Genomic DNA, 19,042 nt, shown 5'->3' with positions numbered 1-19,042 from the left:
ATTTGAATGTCTAAGCTTAGTTTTATCCTACAAGCTCTGACATGGTGCTAATACATGCTAGAAATCATCTAAACATATGAAAACATATGTATACTTCATCCTGGTATGAAGTTGTTACGTACCCCAGAAAAGCCCATGTTCTTTAAATCTATTCCTGTGGGTGCAGACCTGCTGTGGGTGGGACCTTTTCATTAGGTTATTTCAATGGAGATGTGACCTTCCCCATTCAAGGTGGGTCTTAATCCTCTAAAGGAAGATAAAAGCCCAGAGAGTTTTAGAGAAAAAGCCCCTGGAAGAGCTGAGAAAGCCACTGAAGCCAGAGGCTGAAAGCAAAGGAACCCAGAAGGAGGGACCAGCAGATACTGGCCATGTACCTTCCCATGTGACAGAGGTGTTCCAGATGGCAGTAACCTCTCTTTGGAGATGGTATCATCCTGCTGATGACTTAATTTGGACATTTTCATGGCCTCAGAACTGTGAATTTGTAAGCTAATAAATCCCCATTGTAAAAGCCACCACTTTTGGTATATTACATTTCAGCAACTTTAGCAAACAGAAACATACTTCTTGAGTAAATAGATCTGATCATCCATAAACATCAATATTTTTAAATCCAATTTATGATAAATGCTGAATTATAAGCTTACAAGGAACAGTTACTGGAAAAACTTACTTTATAATAACAACCTGAATTAATACTTATTGCTTACCATATGCCAAACACTGTCCTAAGTTTGCATTAAGCACATCTCATGTAATCCTCACAGGTGTTTTACATGTACAAGCAGTCCTTACTTTGCATGGTACCATGCTAATGAAAACCATGCAAATTAGAACTGTGTCCTCAATTCAATTACAACAGAATCAGACAAAGCGAGGGCTGCCTGTAGTAACATATTTAATTTTCACTACAACTTTATGAGAGTAGGCATTAGCATTCCATTTTACACACAGGTAAAAAACTTGTTCTGAGGCACAGAACAAGTTTACCTAGTTCATAGGTATCAAAGCAGAACAAGTTTAATCTAGCTTGTATGAATCAAAGCTTAGATTCAAAACCAGAGGGGCTGATTCTATAATACATTCTATGAACCACTAACAACAGACTACATTAAAAATAAACCAGCATTTTCTATTCTGTGTATTTAAAATACAATTTTATTTTCAAATTAATATTTGTTTATAAGTTATTATCAAATAATTTAATACCAATGACATTAGAAACTTGTTCTTAAAATATGAAATATTTATAAACAGAAGGTATAGAACAGACCCCAGTTATAACATAAGCCTTATAAGGACAGCCCTGAGAAAAGTACTCCAATGTATTTTCTTGTTTAAATTTTTCCTAAGATTACTTTTAGAACTTCATTAGAGTCATCCTTATAGTCATTTTTATTAGTTCTGTCACACTGCTTGACATTCAATGGTATTTTAAAGACTTCTACCAAAAACAAAATTTAAAATTCCACTTTCAAAGAATCATTATACTTTATCATAAGAATATAAAGAATATTATCTAAAAGGTAAATAGTAGGAATATTTCTTAAAATAATATTACCAGGTAGTAATCTAATTTTCAAAATCTCTGAGTCTTCTTTAAAACCCGGCAGAGTAACCTTCAGATTAAAATTCTGTTGAAAAGAAATTTAAAAAATTAAACCCAAATCCAAAATACTTTAGTTTGTCATCTTCTGATTTGTCTTTGCTTTTCATTTTCATACTATTACAGAAATCTACTCAGCAATTTTTTATTTACCAAAATTATCATATATATGAGTATGAGATGAAAAAATGACATACTGATACTTAGAGACAATAGTCTCTTTAAACTCAAAATGTAAAACCTCTGAATAATTACCAGCATCAGGATGGTACTATTTTAAAAGTGTGAGAGAAATAGTGAAGTAGAGAAAAAAGAAATCTAGAAAATGCAATGTGGTATTCTGGATACCACATTTCTCTTCTCCTGGAAGAGAAAACTAACAGTAGTGGAGAAATTGGGGAAATCTGAAAAAGGTCAATAATTTAGGTCACAGCATTATATCAATATTAATTTCTTTGTTTGGATAAGTGTATGGTGGTTATTAAGATATTAATAGAGGAACCTGAGCAAAGAGTATATGGGAACTCTATACTATCTTTGAAATTTTTCTGTAAATCTAAAATTATTTCAGAGAAAAAGTTGTTAAAAGTCTAAAATTTTTTTTTAGTTAAGTTTATCTTACTAATGTCAAGTTCTCCATGAATTTCAAATTCTTTTTCCAGAAAAATATGAATTCAGAAAAATGTAATAGAACTTAACCTTTAGTTCTAGTGGAACATGCATAGAACTAAACCTTTAATTAGATTTGAACAAAGTATCAGTTCTTGAAGAAATTCACATGCTCTATTTAAATATCGTGTTGCTGGAAAGATTTTTAAATATACATTTATGGCAATAATACAGTGATTAAAACAAGTAATACATTCAGTTTCAAGCCACAGGTGTCTCCTTCAGTCACATACATCTATTATCTCTTTCTTATACCTAATCAAAAAACTATCTTAATCGAAGCTATTATCTTTCCTTTCCCCAAACACCTCCCCTTATATAGACACACCAAGCCAATTACGTTTAAAGTGATCTAAGGTTGCTTATATTTGTAACTGTCTTTTTTGTTCTAAGAAAAATAGTTTTTAAAGGATGGGAAGATGTAAGGGGAAAAAACGAAACAATATAATACTTGATAACTGTGTTGAAAAATGGCTTTGAATGCAGTAAGACTAGAATTAAGATGAAAACAACTGAAAAATATTTAATTCATAAATATTTAAAAACAACAGTAGTTTCCCGGTACCTACCCATGCAAAAAAAACCTCCAAAAAACCCAAAAACAAAACAAAAAAACAGTAAAGAACCATGCTGAATGTTCTTGAAGATGTAAATACTAATCCAGGTGAAAGAATTCTGATTACTTCTTAAGAATCCAACATTTCTGTCACCTCATTACAAAAATAGGTCATTCGATTTTAAATTTCCAATTTCATTTTTAACAAAAAAGAAATAAATATTTAACATGCATTACAACACTTATGCACCATGCTTACCTTGCCTTGACAAGAGGTTACAGGGCCCTTAGCTGTAACACCTCGAATTACACAATTTGTTCCTTTGGTTATTTCTTCATAATGTAAAGATAAACCACTGGAAAAAATGAATTACTTTTTACAATTTCCCCTCTGTTATCTAGAAATAAGCTGCACATGTGTTTTTTTCCACATATACTATTGACATGATTGTTTTTCTAATAAATATTTAAAAATAGCAAAAAATAACTGAACAAAAGCAATTTCCAAGAATTTCTTTTACAAAGACTAGAAAAATTGATTCAACAAATATTGATGAGTGACACCAATGGGCTTAACAGTGCAGAGAATACAACAGATAAGATGTAAAGCTAAAAACTGCATGTATTAAAATAGCAAAGATAGGACATAATCAAATGCTCAATCACAGCATTTACATAGGCTTCATGTACATAGGCTTAAACTGTTATAGACCATTAAAGGAAAGAAAATATCCAAATAAACCAGGTTGAAGGATATCCTTTGATTTTATCACACGCTAGTTATGAGCTACAATTAGTTGGCCATAGATGAGAATCAGAAAGGGTAGTGCTTCTCAAATTAATGTACACATGAATCCCTACAGATCTTGTTAAAATGCAGAGCCTATTCAGTAGGAATTGGGTACAGTCCAGGATTCAGCAGTTCTAATATTCTGTCAGGTCATGCCAATGCTAATGCTCCAAGTACCACACTTAAGAGTAACAAGGAGTTCAGGAACTTATTTCTAGGCTCCACTCAACATTTAGTAGGTCTGGGTAGGGGATAAGAACCAATGCAAACTTCATTTTATGGAGAAGAAGCTTAATCCATACCCTCAAATATTGGGTTCAGTTTCTATCAAAGAAGCATATGAGGAATAGGAAACAACAAAGGACCCAAAGAACATCTTTTAGAAAGTGGTAGGAATAAGCTATAATTTGGGAATTAATAAAAGCTCAAGAGTCCATTGTTATCAGTTGAATAAAATTAATGCACTCTATGAACTACTGATACATGCAACAAATTGGGTAAATCCCGAAGGCATATACACCCTATTGGACAAAATGCTTACTTTTTCTGAGAATGAATTTTACATATATTTTCTGAATAACTGCAGAACTTAACATGCATTGTTTGAAAAAATATGTAAAGTTGCATAAGAGATGGGTAATTAGGCTGTTTAAATAACACATCTACTTTCACTGTTTCTTGAAACCACACTAGTATGATAGGGATTTATTTAACATGCTAGAAAACATGATAGACAAATAGAAAATTACTCAGCAGTCCCAAGAAAATGGAACCCTAAAAGACTAATGGAAGAAGTTAGAAACCAATTTATATGCCAGAATACCCAAGAATTAATGGTTCCATGTGCCTTTAGAAGCGGAAGAAAAAAGAGAATGTTAAAAAAACAAAAATAAAAACTGATGTAAGTTTAAATCTCCCCTCTCCAACTCTGGCAGATAACTGAAAGATTATTATCTAAAAAGGATAAAACAAGATGCCTGGGTGGTTCACAGTGGCTCAGCAGGCAGAGTTCTCACTTGCCATGCTGGAAAGCCGGGTTTGTTTCCTGGTGCTTGCCCATGCAAACAACAACAACAACAACAAACTCAACAAAAAAACAAGAAGATGCCCGAACCAGGAGACAGCATATATGGTTGAGAGAAAAGGTAAAATGCTAGAAAGAAAAAGGGGGGTAGGGGTAATCCTGAATGAAACCATATGGATGCTGAAACCTCTCCTCTTTCATTCTCACCCCAGTTCTGTTCCTTGCCTTCGGGTCAAAACCCAAAGTATTCTCCCTGCCCTGGCAAGACTGAAGATTCTTCTTTGAGGACACAGCCTAGCCCAAGAAAAAATACCTAAAGATACGAACAACAGGATTTAACCCCAACAACAGTATTCTAGACAAATCATCCTATACTGGAACTCATTATGAAGACACTCCCACACTCACAGAGTCTCCAATCTGCATCTTAGTTCTTCATCCATTTATAAGTAAATAACTGATGATTACCAGATACCCAAAGAAGAGAATACAAAACCAAGCAAGCAAAAAGAGCATGGAGACAAAAGACAGTGTATGTAGGTAACAGAGAGCTTAACCAACCAAAAATACTCTTTATTTAGTCACTGAAAAAAGGTATTATACTCATAAATAAGAAATGGATTTATAAAAGACGAGAGTACTCCTGGAAAAAAAAAAAAAGGAGTAGCATCCCCACCTCACACCATATACAAAAATTAAAGTGGAGCAAAGACCTAACTATAAGACCCAGAACTATCAAACTACTAGAAGAAAATGCAGGAAAGCATATTCAGGACCTTGTGTTGGGCAATGGTTTCTTAGACATTATACCCAAAGCACAAGAAACAACAACAAAAAATAGGTAAATGGGACCTCAAAATTAAAAATTTTTGCACCTCAAAGGACTTTATCATGAAAGTAAAAAGGTAACCTACAGAATCGAAGAAAATATTTGGAAACCACATATCTGATAAGGGTTTGATATCCAGAACACATAAAGAAATCATAAAACAACAAAAAGACAAATAACCCAATTTAAAAAATGGGCAAAAGACTTAAACAGATATCTCTTCAAAGAAGATATACAAATGGCCAGAAAACACATGAAAAGATGCTCAACATCATTAGCCATCAGGGAAATGAAAATCAAAAGCACAGTGATATACCATTTGACATCCATTAGAATGGTTATTAAAAAAAAAGGAAGAAAATAACAAGTGTTGGAGTAGATGTGGAGAAATAGGAAAATGTATTCACTGCTGGTGGGTTTGTAAAATATTCAGCTGCTGTGGAAGATGCTTCAGAAGTTTCTCAGGAAGCTAACTATAGAGTTGCCCTACTCTCTGGCAATTCCACTACTTGTTATATTCTCAAACAACATGAAAGTACAGATTGCAAATAGACACCTGCACACTAATGTCCACAGTAGCTTTATTCAAAATTGCCAAAAGATGGTGTGCTGGTTCAAAAGCATTATGTACCCAGAAAAGCCATGCTTTAATCTTGATTCAATCTTGTTGGGGCGTTTCTTTTAATCCAGATTCCATATTGTAGATTGGAAATTCTAGATTATCTCCATGGAGATGTGATATGACCAAATGTGGGTGTGACCTATGATTAGATGGAGATGTGATTCCACCCATTCTAAGTGGGTTTTCACTAGTTTACTGGAATCCTTTAAAAGAGGAAACATTTTGGAAAGAATCAGAAACAACAGAGCTGACAGAAATCTCGGAGCTGACAGAGACACAGCTGACAGAAACTTCAGAGCATAGCTGACACAGATGCCAACACGTGGAGAACAGAGCATCTGGAGATGCTTAGAGACCAGCAGACATTGCCATCAGATGTTAAGCAACCCAGAACCTGGAGAGAGCCAAGGGGAGCCAAGAGATGAGGGTCAGCCCCAGAGAAGCAAAATGAGTAATGCCCACAGGAACAGATGCTGAAAGCACCAAACCCAGGATCAAGGGACCAGTGTGCCTTCCCAGCTGACAGAGGTATTCCAGATGCATCAGCCTTTCTTGAACTAAGGTATCTATCCCCAGATGCCTTAGTTTGGACATTTCCATAGGCTTAGAACTGTAAACTTGTAATTTATTAAATTCCCTTTATAAAAGCCGTACCAGTTCTGGTATATTGTATTCTGGCAGCTTACAAACTAGACCAGATGGGAACAACTCAAGTATCTATCTACAGTTGAATGGATGAACAAAAAGTGGTATATACAGATGATGGAATATCATTCAGCTGTAAGAAAAATTAATTCCTGATGCATGCAACAACATGGATGAACCCTGAGGACATAATGCTGAGTCAAATAAGCAGACACAAAAGGACAGATACTGTAGGATCTCACAAATATGACCTAATTATACTGTGTAAACTTACAGACATATAATCTAGAAGAATATAGGTAACCAGGGTATGGAATGAGGCTAGAGGATGGGGCATGGTTGCTTAATTTAATGCACAGGATTTTTAATTAGGTCGAACTTAAATATTTGGAAATGGATAGAGGTGATGGTAGCACTTTCTGAGTATAATTAACAATGCTGAATTACGTGTGAATGGGGAAGTTTAGAGTCACGTATATTATCAGAAGGAAAACTGGAGGTTAAAACATGGAATGCATAATAATATTAACTGAATTTTGTGGTAGACAAGAATGTGATTAACTGAACAAATAAAAAAAGTTCTTTCAGGAACTAGAACAAATGTATAACACTATTACCAGGAGTTAATAATAATGGGGTATATGAAAAAATGTAATTTTTATAGTCACAAATGTACCACACCAATACTAGGAGTCAATAACAGGAGAAGGGTATCAGATGTTTTGTGTTTTCTTTTTTATTCTTAGTTCTTTTCCTGGAGAAATGAAAATATTTAAAAATTGGTCATGGCAATGAATGGAATGCACAACTATGTGATAATGTGAATCATTAGATTATATACTTCAGATTTTTTGTATGGTATGTGAATATATCTCAGTAAAATTGCATTAAGAAAAAAAGAATGTGGGAACAGGAAGAGTTCTTATGGGTAATAGAGGTGGCAGAGGTAGCATCTTCCATAGGTGTTTTATTCTTTTTAGATAATAATCTTTCAGTTATCTGCCAGAGTTGGAGAGGGGAGATTTAAACTTACATCAGTTTTTATTTTTGTTTTTTTAACATTCTCTTTTTTCTTCCGCTTCTAAAGGCACATGGAAATTTGAATCTTCTGCATGATTTTTCTGTAAAACTACACATTTTCTAATGAAAAAAAAATTTTTTTTTATATTCACATGGCCATGCCAGAAAGATTTTAAAAAGTCTAAAACCTTAAATATGTGACACTTTTAAGATACTAACACATATGAAGACAATATTCTATGTGAAAATATCCTATCAAGTACAAAATGGAAGTTATGGAAGATAAAAGATCTGTAGGCTAATGCAAAAATATTTTACAATTGTGGTTGGGCTGGACAACTTTAATATTTTATTTTTAAACTTAGTCAATTCTTCCACTACTGCTTAATCTTCAAAAATTAATGTAATATGCCAAAAAGACATTTTGCAACTTAAGGGAACATAAAACTATGAAACAACCATTTTGCATAATTTTTATGACTAGGTATTGCTTTTCAGGAACATTAACCATGGTCTAAGTCTTGACAGGACTATCCTTCACTAGCTTGTGAGCTTCTAGAAGGCAAATATTATATCCTTAATTCATCTCTACATCTCTACGTCTGGCATATAGAACATACTTAAATAACTGAAAAAGTAAATGGCTCCACTACAAAGGGAGGAAAAAAAAACAACAATACACAGGCAACAAGATAATATACATAAAAAGTGGATAAAAAGACATATTTGGAAGCCAAAGCAAAAAAGAAATACATAGCATTTATACAAACAACTGTTTAGGGAAAGAAACACAATTTACACTCTCAAATTAATGAGGAATTTCTCTCTAGGCACCTCAAAAAAGAGGAATGGTAAATAATAAGCATCTTCAATAACAACATAGGACACATTGCCAAGTTTCTCAGATCTATTTTTTTAATAAAAGTCAATCACTACACCACTATGTGATGATACAAGGAACCAGTGATAATACACTTTGAATGGATTGTATGTGTGTGAATATAGCTCAGAAAAATTTTGCATTTAAAAAAAAACAATGTGCTTGTTTCGGCAGCTTAAATACTAAAATCAGAACGATTCAGAGAAGATTAGCATAGTCCCTGTACAAGGTTGACACGCAAATTCGTGAAGCATTCCATATTTTTATAAAAAAAAAACAAAACAGAACGAGCTAAGGGTTATGACAGCCTAACATAAAGAGATTAAACTCAGCCATTTTGCTTTGCTTCAAAAGAATCCAATAGCGAGTGGCCTAGGGAAATAAAACAGGAATGGAGATTAAAAAAAAGTCAATCACATCACTCCAAAGGGCTATTAAGTAAAGGCAAATTCTAAGGAAGGACCCAAATTTCCCAGGAAAGAATAACTTTGTTACTATAGTTTTTAAAACAAAGCAAAATTAAACTGCAGTAGTGTACTAAAAAATTATTAGAGGTAATACAACTAAGTTTAAATAGTCATAAATTTTAAGCAAAACCACCAAATGAAGAGTGATATTACTAACAGACAAAACTGCCATACTTGCACAAAGAAATGTGACAATTCTCACACAGGATAACTTGAGGCTAAATAAAAACTTCACATATTATAAAATTCACTGTACATTTTAAATAATATGAAAGTTTAAAACCACACACAAATAATTAAAGCTTTCAATAAGAGAAAAGAGTGAATGTATAGCAAATATAAAAATGCAAATAAAATTACCTTGCTTCAAGAACTGGCTGAATATCAGTTATGAGTTGACTAGTGTGGCCGAATTCATCCTGAAACTGTAGAGGGATATTGAATGGGACTCCAACCCGAAAAGGAGGATCCAGAAGACCAAATGAAAATTTCTCTGGCTTGCCCTCTTTAACAAAAACAAAAGTAAAAATGAAGAGCAAATTTAGAAGTCACAAATAGATCCATTTACATATGGTAAATTAGACTGTGATAAAGGTGACATTTTTAGTCCATGCAAAAACTGACAATCCATTTGGGAAAATTATGAAGTTAAATCTTTTCGTCATGTAAAATTCTACAAGTATTAGAGATGTGTTTTAAAACTACAAAATTGGGCAGGCCACGGTGGCTCAGCAGACAGAGTGCTCACCTGCCATGCCAGAGACCCAGGTTTAATTCCCAGTGCCTGCCCATGCAAAAAAAAAAAAAACTACAAATAAAATAAACACTATGCTCATAAACATTATAGGAAAGAACTTCTAAGGCAAAACACAATACTTAATAAATAGCTTTAAAAGCAAAAATTTGAGAAGGTTTCAAAAACGTTGTATGATACCACAAAGTTAAAAGACAAGCTCCTTTTGGGTATTGGATGGTGGTGACAGCAGCACAACATTGTGAATATAATTAATATTACTGAATTGTATATTTGAAAGTAGTTATAGTGGTAATTACATGTTGTATATATGTTATCACAATACAAACTTGAAACCACTAAAAATAAAAAGCACCCTAAGAGAAAATATTTGCAAAACATAAAGCACTAAAATCCAGAATACATAAAAACCTCCTATAAACCAATCTAACCGAGTTGTCTCAGATCTAGTAGTATTAGCCATACTCTGGGAAGTTAACAGAAGTGTAAATTCTCGGGGCCCACTTCAAACCTTCTGAATCACAATTTCTGTGGGAGATGCCAGTAGTGCTGTGTTTTAATAAGTCCTCTAGGTGAGTTGGATGAATAGTCAAATTTGCCAATCACCAATTTAAATTGTTAAAATGAACACAGAAAAGAGCAGGCTTTCACAGATCACATACAATACCCAACAGAGGCTAACAGAGGTGCATGACTCAGTAATTAGAGAAGTAGTTTAACTGCCAACTAGGCGAGATAAATAAATTCGATGGCCAGGGATGAGCATGTGGGATACTGGAACTTTCATATTCTATTTGCTGGAGTATCATGATACAGCCTTTATGGAAGGCAATTTGACAGTAAATATATTAAAAATGCCAAAGAACTTAACATTTCGGCTTGAAAATTCTACTTCTTGCTATCTACTCTAGAGGACTTCTAGCACATATACAAATGGAAGCATAATTTTCATTTCATATACCAATATGGTTTGCACTACCTACAAAACTGGAACAACCTAAATATCCAACAGGAAACTGCTTAAACCATGGTACATCTATACTATGTAATGTACTCCACTGCTACTAACAGAATATATTAGATTTATATGTACAACAAGGAATAATTTCCAAGGCGGCCTTTCTGATTAAAGACAGTTTATCACAGATACTTAGATCAAATCTCTCCAAAAACCTGAAATAATAACACTACAGAGATTTGCTTTAAAGAGGCCTAAACCTACAAAAACAAAGAACAAGAAAAAGGATTATAGTACAATAATTTGAAAGCTGGAGAAGATATGGGAACGTGTAACTGACTTAGCAGAAAGACCCAAAAACATCAAATCTTCAATCTTCAACAAAGCTGTCAGAGAACCAATCCGATTCATATACTCGACACTCAACAACCTCTGGAATGGCTGTGTCAAGTTGGAGTGAAAACTGCGATAAAAACAGGAAGATTTGTTGAAGAGTTCCCCAGATTTTCACCCATCATTGCATTCAGCCAGTCAATTGCCTTTCTCACCCCAGCAACAGATTGAAGATTTATTTACTAGGCAAGATAAAACAGTCTCTGAACTAAGGGATGCAAAAAATACTAAAAATGTCATAGTTAAGCAAGTAGTTAAGAAAATAAGTGAAAGATCGTACATTAAATGTAAAGCCCCTGATGGTCTTCACCCAAAATGCTGGCAGCCAGAAATTTACCATCCCAGCAGGCAAATAAAAGTCTCAGCTCTGGGGAATTTAAACAGCAGAAGAGACAAGACCTAAAAATTCTCAAAATCTCCCCCACAAAATAATCTAGCCAAATCACTTGACAGTTAAATACCTGATTGACAACGTGCCTGCCTATAAATTTAGTGCTGTCAAAAGCTTTTAAATGTCTTACTCTTAGATGTGAGCATATCACTAGTTATGTTAAGTGAACAATCTAAAATGAAAGACCCAGAAAAAAATCCAGGGAAAAAAGTAACAGGGAGAAAGCAAACTGTAAAAATTTCAAGCAAAAATCCACTATTGCTAATAACCTGAGGGAATTAATAAAGTTACTGAAACCATCAAATGAGAACAGAATGCTTTGAAAAGGGAATATTCACAGAATAAGAAAAGTTTTATAAACCAAAAAATGACAGTAGAATGGGAAAACTCAATAAAAAGTCTGGAACATCAAGTTAAGGAACTATTTTCCACAAGGTAGAAAACTAAAATTAAGACATGGAAAAGAGAGAAAATGAAAATTAATACAACAATCAGGAGGTCCAGAATCTTAATAAAAAGTGTTCTAGAACAAGGGAACAGAGAGTAGGAAATACAAGTATTTCAAGAAAAATTACCAGAAAATAAAACAGGAGCGTCCAGATTCAAAGGGCATACAAGATACATAGGAAATGGATGCAAATAGACCCACACCAAATTACACATTTTAAATTTCAGAAACTGGAGCCAAAAAAAAAAAAAAAAATTCCCCAAGCCTCTGGGGACTGAAGGGCGGGGGAAGATTGGGAAGGTGGGGTGGGGGGCAGGTCACTCATACGCTATACTTTATCAACAACAATGAGAAACTAGAGAAAAAATAAGAAAAGTCTTCAAAATTCAGAGGGACTATGACTCTCAGGTAGACTTATACAGCCATTTTAAGATTAATATTGTTATGCAACTATTCAAACATCTTTTACTGAGTTACTGATCTTTCCCCACTGGATTTAAAATGCCACCTTTAGCATATATACTTATAGTGTTTTGCTTACCTTTAACAGAAAATTTAATTGTTTTAGATGGTAGTGGTCTTCCTGCGTAAGTGTCTGCATTGCTTTCATTCAATACAACTTGTAATTTCAGTGTATAATTCCCCAATTTCTGAATATTTTCTGGATAAATTAAATTAAGAAAAATTAAAAATCAAGTCTATGCAATATTAATATTATTTTTAACCTTCAAAATAATAACTCACCCATTTTTTTAAACCAGTAAGGCCATTTTCCTCCATGTTGACTGATATGTGAAATTATTTCTTTATTTCCACTTGAAGCTTAATTAAAAAAAAAGAAAAACTTATACCTTGAGAAACAGAGTTTAAAATGTCATACTTGTATTAGATATCCTTCTCTGCTCTTTACATGTTAAAAACTGTTTTGAATTTTCAAAAGATTCTATGCAATTGAGTCCAATAATTAAATTTTACTCATTTCACTCACTAAAATCCCTTTATTTTAATTCTTAAAAATTTACCTGTAATGCCTATATTAAAAAAGAAGACAGCAAAAATTGAGGACTTAACTTCTCACCTGGAGGAACTAGAGAAAGAACAGCAAACTAATCCAAAAGCAAATAAGAAGAAATAACAAAGACCAAAGCAGAATCCAAAGACACATTAAAAGAATTATACACAATGACCAAGTGCGGTTTACACCAGGAATGCAAGTGCGGTTCAAGACAAGAAAATTAATTAATGTAATACAGCACATTAACACATTGAAAGGGAGAAATCACATGATCATCTTGATCGATGCTGAAAAAGCATTCCACAAAATTCAGCATCATTTTCTGATTAAAAAAAACACTTCAACAGGTAGGAATTGAAGGAAACTTCCTCTAAATAATAAAGGGTATAGATGAAGAACTCATAGCCACCACAGTACTCAATTGTGAGAGACTGAAAGCCCTCCTCCTAACATTGGGGGTGAGACAAAGATACCCTCTGTCATCACTATTATTTCAACATTGTACTAAAAGTTTCAGCTACAGCAAACAGGCAGGAAAAGAAATAAAAGGCATCCAAATAATAAAGGAAGAAGTACAACTTTTATTATTTGTCAATATTATTTGCCAATATGAAACACAAAAAAGTCTGCCAATAGTCTTCTAGAAGAAAGAAGGATATTTAAAAAATTAAATTTCAAGTTATACAAAGTACATTTATGGAAAACAATATGATGCTAAAGAAAATAATAGAAGAGTTCTATTATTATTATTATTCAGATAAAACTCTCTGATAAAGAGACATTTCAGCTGAAACCTGAAAGATAGGTTAACATGTCAAAGATTGCTGTTTAAAAATTCTAGGCAGAGGAAACTAGATATGCAAAGGCCCAGAGATGGGAAAACCAAGCTTGCATGGGAACTAAAACAAAGTCACCGGGGTTAGGAGTATGGTGAGCGAGGATGAAGTTGAAGAGGGGGTAGGTTGGATCATGTGTGGGGTCTTGCAGAGACAGGATTGGTATGCTATGCCACTAAACATGAAGTAATATAAAGCAAGAGAGTGACAATCAGATTTGCAATTTTAAAAGATCACTTCTGGATGCTTTGTGGTAAATGAGTTGGAGTAACATCCCTTCTCAACATGAAAAAGACAGAATGGGCATCGCCCAAAGATCCCTATAGACTGGGAGAAAGATTAAAAGAGAAGGAGGATTTAACAAACAACCGTGGCTCCTGAATCCACCGTTTTGAAGCAGCTGGAATAAATAATCTGAGATGGAATCGGTAGCCCTCTGGGATCTGTTCTATAACTACTTGTTGAAGTGTGCTTTGAAAACTATTGTTTATTTTCTTTCTTTGCTTTGTATATATGTTATATTTTACAATTAAAAAAGTTAAAAAAAAATTGCTGGAGTAGAGCAGGAATGGCTGCTAAGTGGTTAAAATGAGAGATTATGATGACCGGACTTGCATGCTAACACATGATATGAAGAGAAGTGGCAGAATGAAGATATTCTTTAAAATGGGATTTGGTGGTGGACTGGATACAGGGGATTAAAATATGAATGGGACTGCCTTAAGAGAGCACAGAGTAAAAAGAGGTATTCAGGATAAAACCCTGAAGCACTATAACATTTAAATGCATTAGAGGAAAAAAGATCACACAAAGGACATTGAGAAGTGGCAACTCGTTGGAGAAATACAGTGTATGATGCCACAGGAGCCAAAATAAAAGAGCATTTTAATAAAAGAGGTGGTCAAACTAATTAAGTGCTGCTGAGAGGCCTAATAAGACATTTATACAATGAAAGCATACACTATCTTTGAATGATTTTCCAAATGTTGGAAATAAAACACACATTGAATAAAACACCAAATCTTAAAAATACATGCACCTGATACATAAGGTTATAGTAATAGAGTAGATTATGGAGACTATAAAATGAAAATATTTTTAGGCAGCCAAGACAAAAAGCAATGGAGAAAGTTAACAAACGAGGTGATACAGGTTAGAGAAACAGAAAATGAACAATATCCCACCAAGTACTTCTGGCCCACAGGTTCAGAGTCATGGACATTTTTATTTGGAAGGCGATTTAAGGAGAATCCAATCTAACTTCCTATCAAGTGCAAATTCCTATATATACCATACCACTATTTTAGCCATAATTATCTTCATGGAAAAAATGAAGATAAAGCGTAAAAGAAAAACTCAGAAAAACATTTTAAAAACTAATACTTGGCAGCACCTAAAATTCATTACATCCAATTCACTGCATCTAGCTAGCACATTGCTAGGTCATCAATAATTACATAAAGATGATTAATTCTGTATTACACATTTAAGGGCAATATTAAAGACCCAAATTTGTTTGTCTACTTACAGTGTAATATAACTTTGAGCTCAACAAGGAGTTTCTTTGACCCTCCATGACTTGTTCCTGGAAGCTTTTGCATGGCTTCCCCCTTTTTATTCAGTATTTCAATTCTTAATGCACCTATTAGTCCAAAATTTAGAGAAAAAAAAGCATCTTAGATTCACCCAAAGAATTTGTTAAGTATTGACAGTGCATTTTAACTTTTCATAGACTTTTACATTTTTGAAATGTAGAAGACATAAGGAAAGCATTATTTTAGTATTAGGGGGAAAAAAACAAAAATCACATACCAATAGGGGTTCCAGCAGGCCTAATCTCATTTGGCAATAATTCATCTCCTTCAGGCCAAGTTACTGACAATCTATCAGGAAGCCTATTATGAAATCATCATATTATTGTTTTACAAACTATGTCAATTATGGTCTCAATTAGAAAAATATAAATTACTAGAAACAAAACTTTATTTCTACTATACTTTGAAAGGTCAAAGGAACTAAAAGGTCAATTCTATACTATTAATTATCTAAATTTTTTTCTGATTAACCATCAGCGTTTACTACTGAAGAAGTGAGACACTACCTCTTGGTATTACTATGAGCCAGGAACAGTCAATCTTTGGTTATTTTTCTATTTGTACATGTCATCTTTGTCAGACAGTATGAATTAGAAGAATTAGTGAGATTCAGTAAGAACCGAAACAACTACATCAGCTAGACAAGCATTAGAGCTGAAAACAAAGCTCTGCTTTGCCTTTTATGTATATAACAATCCTCTGTCTCTCAGCAACTAAACCAATTTTCTTCTAGTTGCAGGCCAAACCAAGTTTTTTTTAAATGCCTTAATCTTAGAACCTGTAAGAGTGATGCTTTAGATACAGATTTCCTACTTTTTCTAAAAAATGAATGTACAATTCTTTTTTTAGAATTGTAGATAATTGTAATAAGTAGAAGCTCTCAATTTTTTGATGGAAATAAGTTTATCTCAATATGTACTACATTTAAGATTATGAATGCTATAGTACAAAATGACATTCAAGACTACTTGAAAGCACTATGATTCACTTTTAAAATTTTCTTACTATTTTTGTCATGTATCTGGAAATGTGCCTTACCTTGCCATTTCATCTTCTACATATTTTTTTACAACTTTCTCAGCAACTGTCCTATCGAGCTTTGCAATTGGCACAGTTTTTATTTCATCAAATAATGCTTGAGGTTCCTGAATAAATAAAATAAATTTATACCAAAAATAATTCAAATTTAGCTTCAAAGAAAGCACTAATCTGTGTCTCTTCCAGAGAAATGTTTTCTCTAACATATAAATCATACTAATATTCTTACATTATACCAAGTGTTTATTTCCATTTTTCATGTAAACTCTTTTACCTAATTATATAGCATTCAAATATTAACCAAGAATAGTATCAGGGGAAATAAAAATCACTCCAATTTTGGAGTTACTCATTACTGAGATAGAGTTCTGGCTTCAATACTTACTACAGTTTTGGGCCCTGGAAAAATGTATACATACAACTATTTTATTCAAAGGAAAAATATAATACATTGTATCTTTATTTTAATATTCAAGCAAAAATAATTAGTATCATCTGTCCTGTAATTACTTGTTGAAGAGTACATTGAAAACTATTGCTTTTTTATTTCTTTGCTTTGTGCATATGTTATACTATACAATAAAAAAGTTTAAAAAAATAATACTAATTACTATCAAGAGACAGTCAAAAATTATTTTTTATTACTTTCTGCCTTACCATTGCAATTTGAACTTCTCCTCCTGTAGCATATACTTCTCCATCATGATCACCATAAAGAAAAAATTTTACTATGCTTCCATAAAAGAGGGGAAGTGTCTTAATTGTCTTAACCTAGTATTTAGTTAAAAAAGAAAGACTTTAGTATTAATATTTAGTAGCAGAAACAGGTTTAATATTAATAATTATTTCATCAGATTATTTTATACACACAAAAAAGCCTTCATGTCTATTATTTTTCAAACTAATGAAAAAAAAAGCATTCTAATATTCCACTTATTCTTAACATATCTTCGTAAAGATTCATGCCAAAAATGTCTTGGCTAAGCATGGGTTAAAAGGTTCAAAACTTTTTTAAAGCCAATTGTTATGAATGCCAAAGGACTTCAAGCCTTTTTTTTTCCTCATAAGTCTTATTCTTAGTTTAAGAATACTGATTTATAAGCTTTGACAAGTTAATATTTCTTTCAAATAAATTAGTTCAAAACTTGCCTATGAAAAGCCTTGAAAAGACTGTCAGTAGAGATGTGGACACTAAAAGCAATTCTGGTTGGAGCTCAAAAAGTGATAGGAGCTGTAGGTAAGTTTCTATCATCTTAGAGAATACATATGTCATCATGAACAAAATGTTGGCATAAATATGGACACTGAAGGTGCTTCCAGTGAGGCCTTAAAATGAAATGATGAGTGTTATTGGAAATTGGAGGAAAGGCGATTCTTGTTCTTAAGTAGTAGAGACCAAGGCCACATTGAATCCTATTGTTGGGCTGGAAGCAGAATGTGTAATAAACTTAAGATACTTAGCTGAGATTTTCAAGCAAAGCGTGAAAGGCACAGCCTGGTTTCTCCCTGCTGCTTATAGTAAAATGAGAGCAGGAGAGGATAAACTGAGGACCAAACTGTTAAGCAAACAGGAACTAACACTTGATGATTTGGAAAAGCCTTGCCCTATCCAGATTATGGCCAGAAGTGACCCTCTCTGCGTTTCCAGGAAATCAGTCTACAGAGAATGGGGATCCTCCCAAGGTTGTGACTAAAAAGCTGTTTACTAAGATTAGGCATATGATTCATGGATCCAATCCACCATCTCAGAGGAAATCAGATTTGAAAACAAGCCTGAAGAAGCAGCCATATGACAGAGGCAAAAATGCAAACCACGGACCCAAGGACTACAGCAAGCCAGTAACAGAATGCCACGGACTCCGGGAGGAAGTACAGTCCATCAAAACTTTGATTTTGGACTTCTAGCCTCTAAAACCATGAGACAATAAATTTTTGTTGTTTATGCCAATCCACTGTGTTGTATTTGTCACAGTAATCCTGGCAAACTAAATACATGCCTGTAAGATTTCTCTTTCTTGGCTTGAAAAGTTGAAGTATTGTCCAATTCAGAAGTTCCCAGCAAGGACAACAAGTTTATGCCCAATCTACCTTGCCATTCTTAATTCTAAACTATTTCTCTCCACATATACAACAGACTGCATGATAACCCAAATTGATTGCCTACTGTTTTCTTGCTCTTACCTATCTTTGCATCTATGCTCAGACTATCTTTTCCTAACAAAGCAATTTCTTTAACTACCACACAGCATGTGAAAAAATGGTCACACTCTCCTTGAAATTTTTCACCGGACTTCAGGGTTACCAAATTCTTCTATCATCTTTCAATCTCACTATCTAATCCCCTCAGTCTCTTGCCAGCTCATCTTTTGCATTCTAACCCTTAAATGTTGGATAAACCCCAGGCTCAGTCCCTGGTCTTTTCTCTAGCCCCATTCACTACTTCTAGGGGATCTCATTTAATTTCATGGCTCTAAATATATTATGATGACTTTGACATTTATAGAGA

At 33.6% G+C, this 19,042-nt stretch overlaps 1 protein-coding gene and 1 non-coding gene across 6 annotated transcripts in view; one reads left to right on the top strand and one right to left on the bottom strand.

Annotated features, from left to right (window-relative positions):
* SMCHD1 (structural maintenance of chromosomes flexible hinge domain containing 1) overlaps nt 1-19,042 on the bottom strand; it is a 211,088-nt gene that overhangs the window by 85,864 nt on the left and 106,182 nt on the right. For all 5 annotated transcript variants that reach the window (XM_077135872.1, XM_077135873.1, XM_077135875.1 and 2 more), the window contains 9 exons: nt 17,194-17,307; nt 16,537-16,643; nt 15,716-15,798; nt 15,432-15,545; nt 12,797-12,874; nt 12,594-12,713; nt 9,469-9,613; nt 3,091-3,187; nt 1,562-1,634 (listed from right to left, as the gene is read on the bottom strand). In XM_077135872.1, coding sequence (XP_076991987.1) covers nt 1,562-1,634; nt 3,091-3,187; nt 9,469-9,613; nt 12,594-12,713; nt 12,797-12,874; nt 15,432-15,545; nt 15,716-15,798; nt 16,537-16,643; nt 17,194-17,307 — 931 coding nt within the window. The remainder of the gene's footprint in view (nt 1-1,561; nt 1,635-3,090; nt 3,188-9,468; nt 9,614-12,593; nt 12,714-12,796; nt 12,875-15,431; nt 15,546-15,715; nt 15,799-16,536; nt 16,644-17,193; nt 17,308-19,042) is intronic.
* LOC143662802 (U6 spliceosomal RNA) lies at nt 8,800-8,906 on the top strand. Its single transcript, XR_013165578.1, has one exon. It is a non-coding gene; the product is annotated as a U6 spliceosomal RNA (small nuclear RNA).

The sequence above is a fragment of the Tamandua tetradactyla genome, chromosome 18 (genome assembly GCF_023851605.1).
Source record: "Tamandua tetradactyla isolate mTamTet1 chromosome 18, mTamTet1.pri, whole genome shotgun sequence".
NCBI classification, from domain to species: Eukaryota; Metazoa; Chordata; class Mammalia; order Pilosa; family Myrmecophagidae; genus Tamandua; species Tamandua tetradactyla.
The sequence above is the reverse complement of the archived record's forward strand: the minus strand, read 5'-3'. Positions and strand labels throughout refer to the sequence as shown.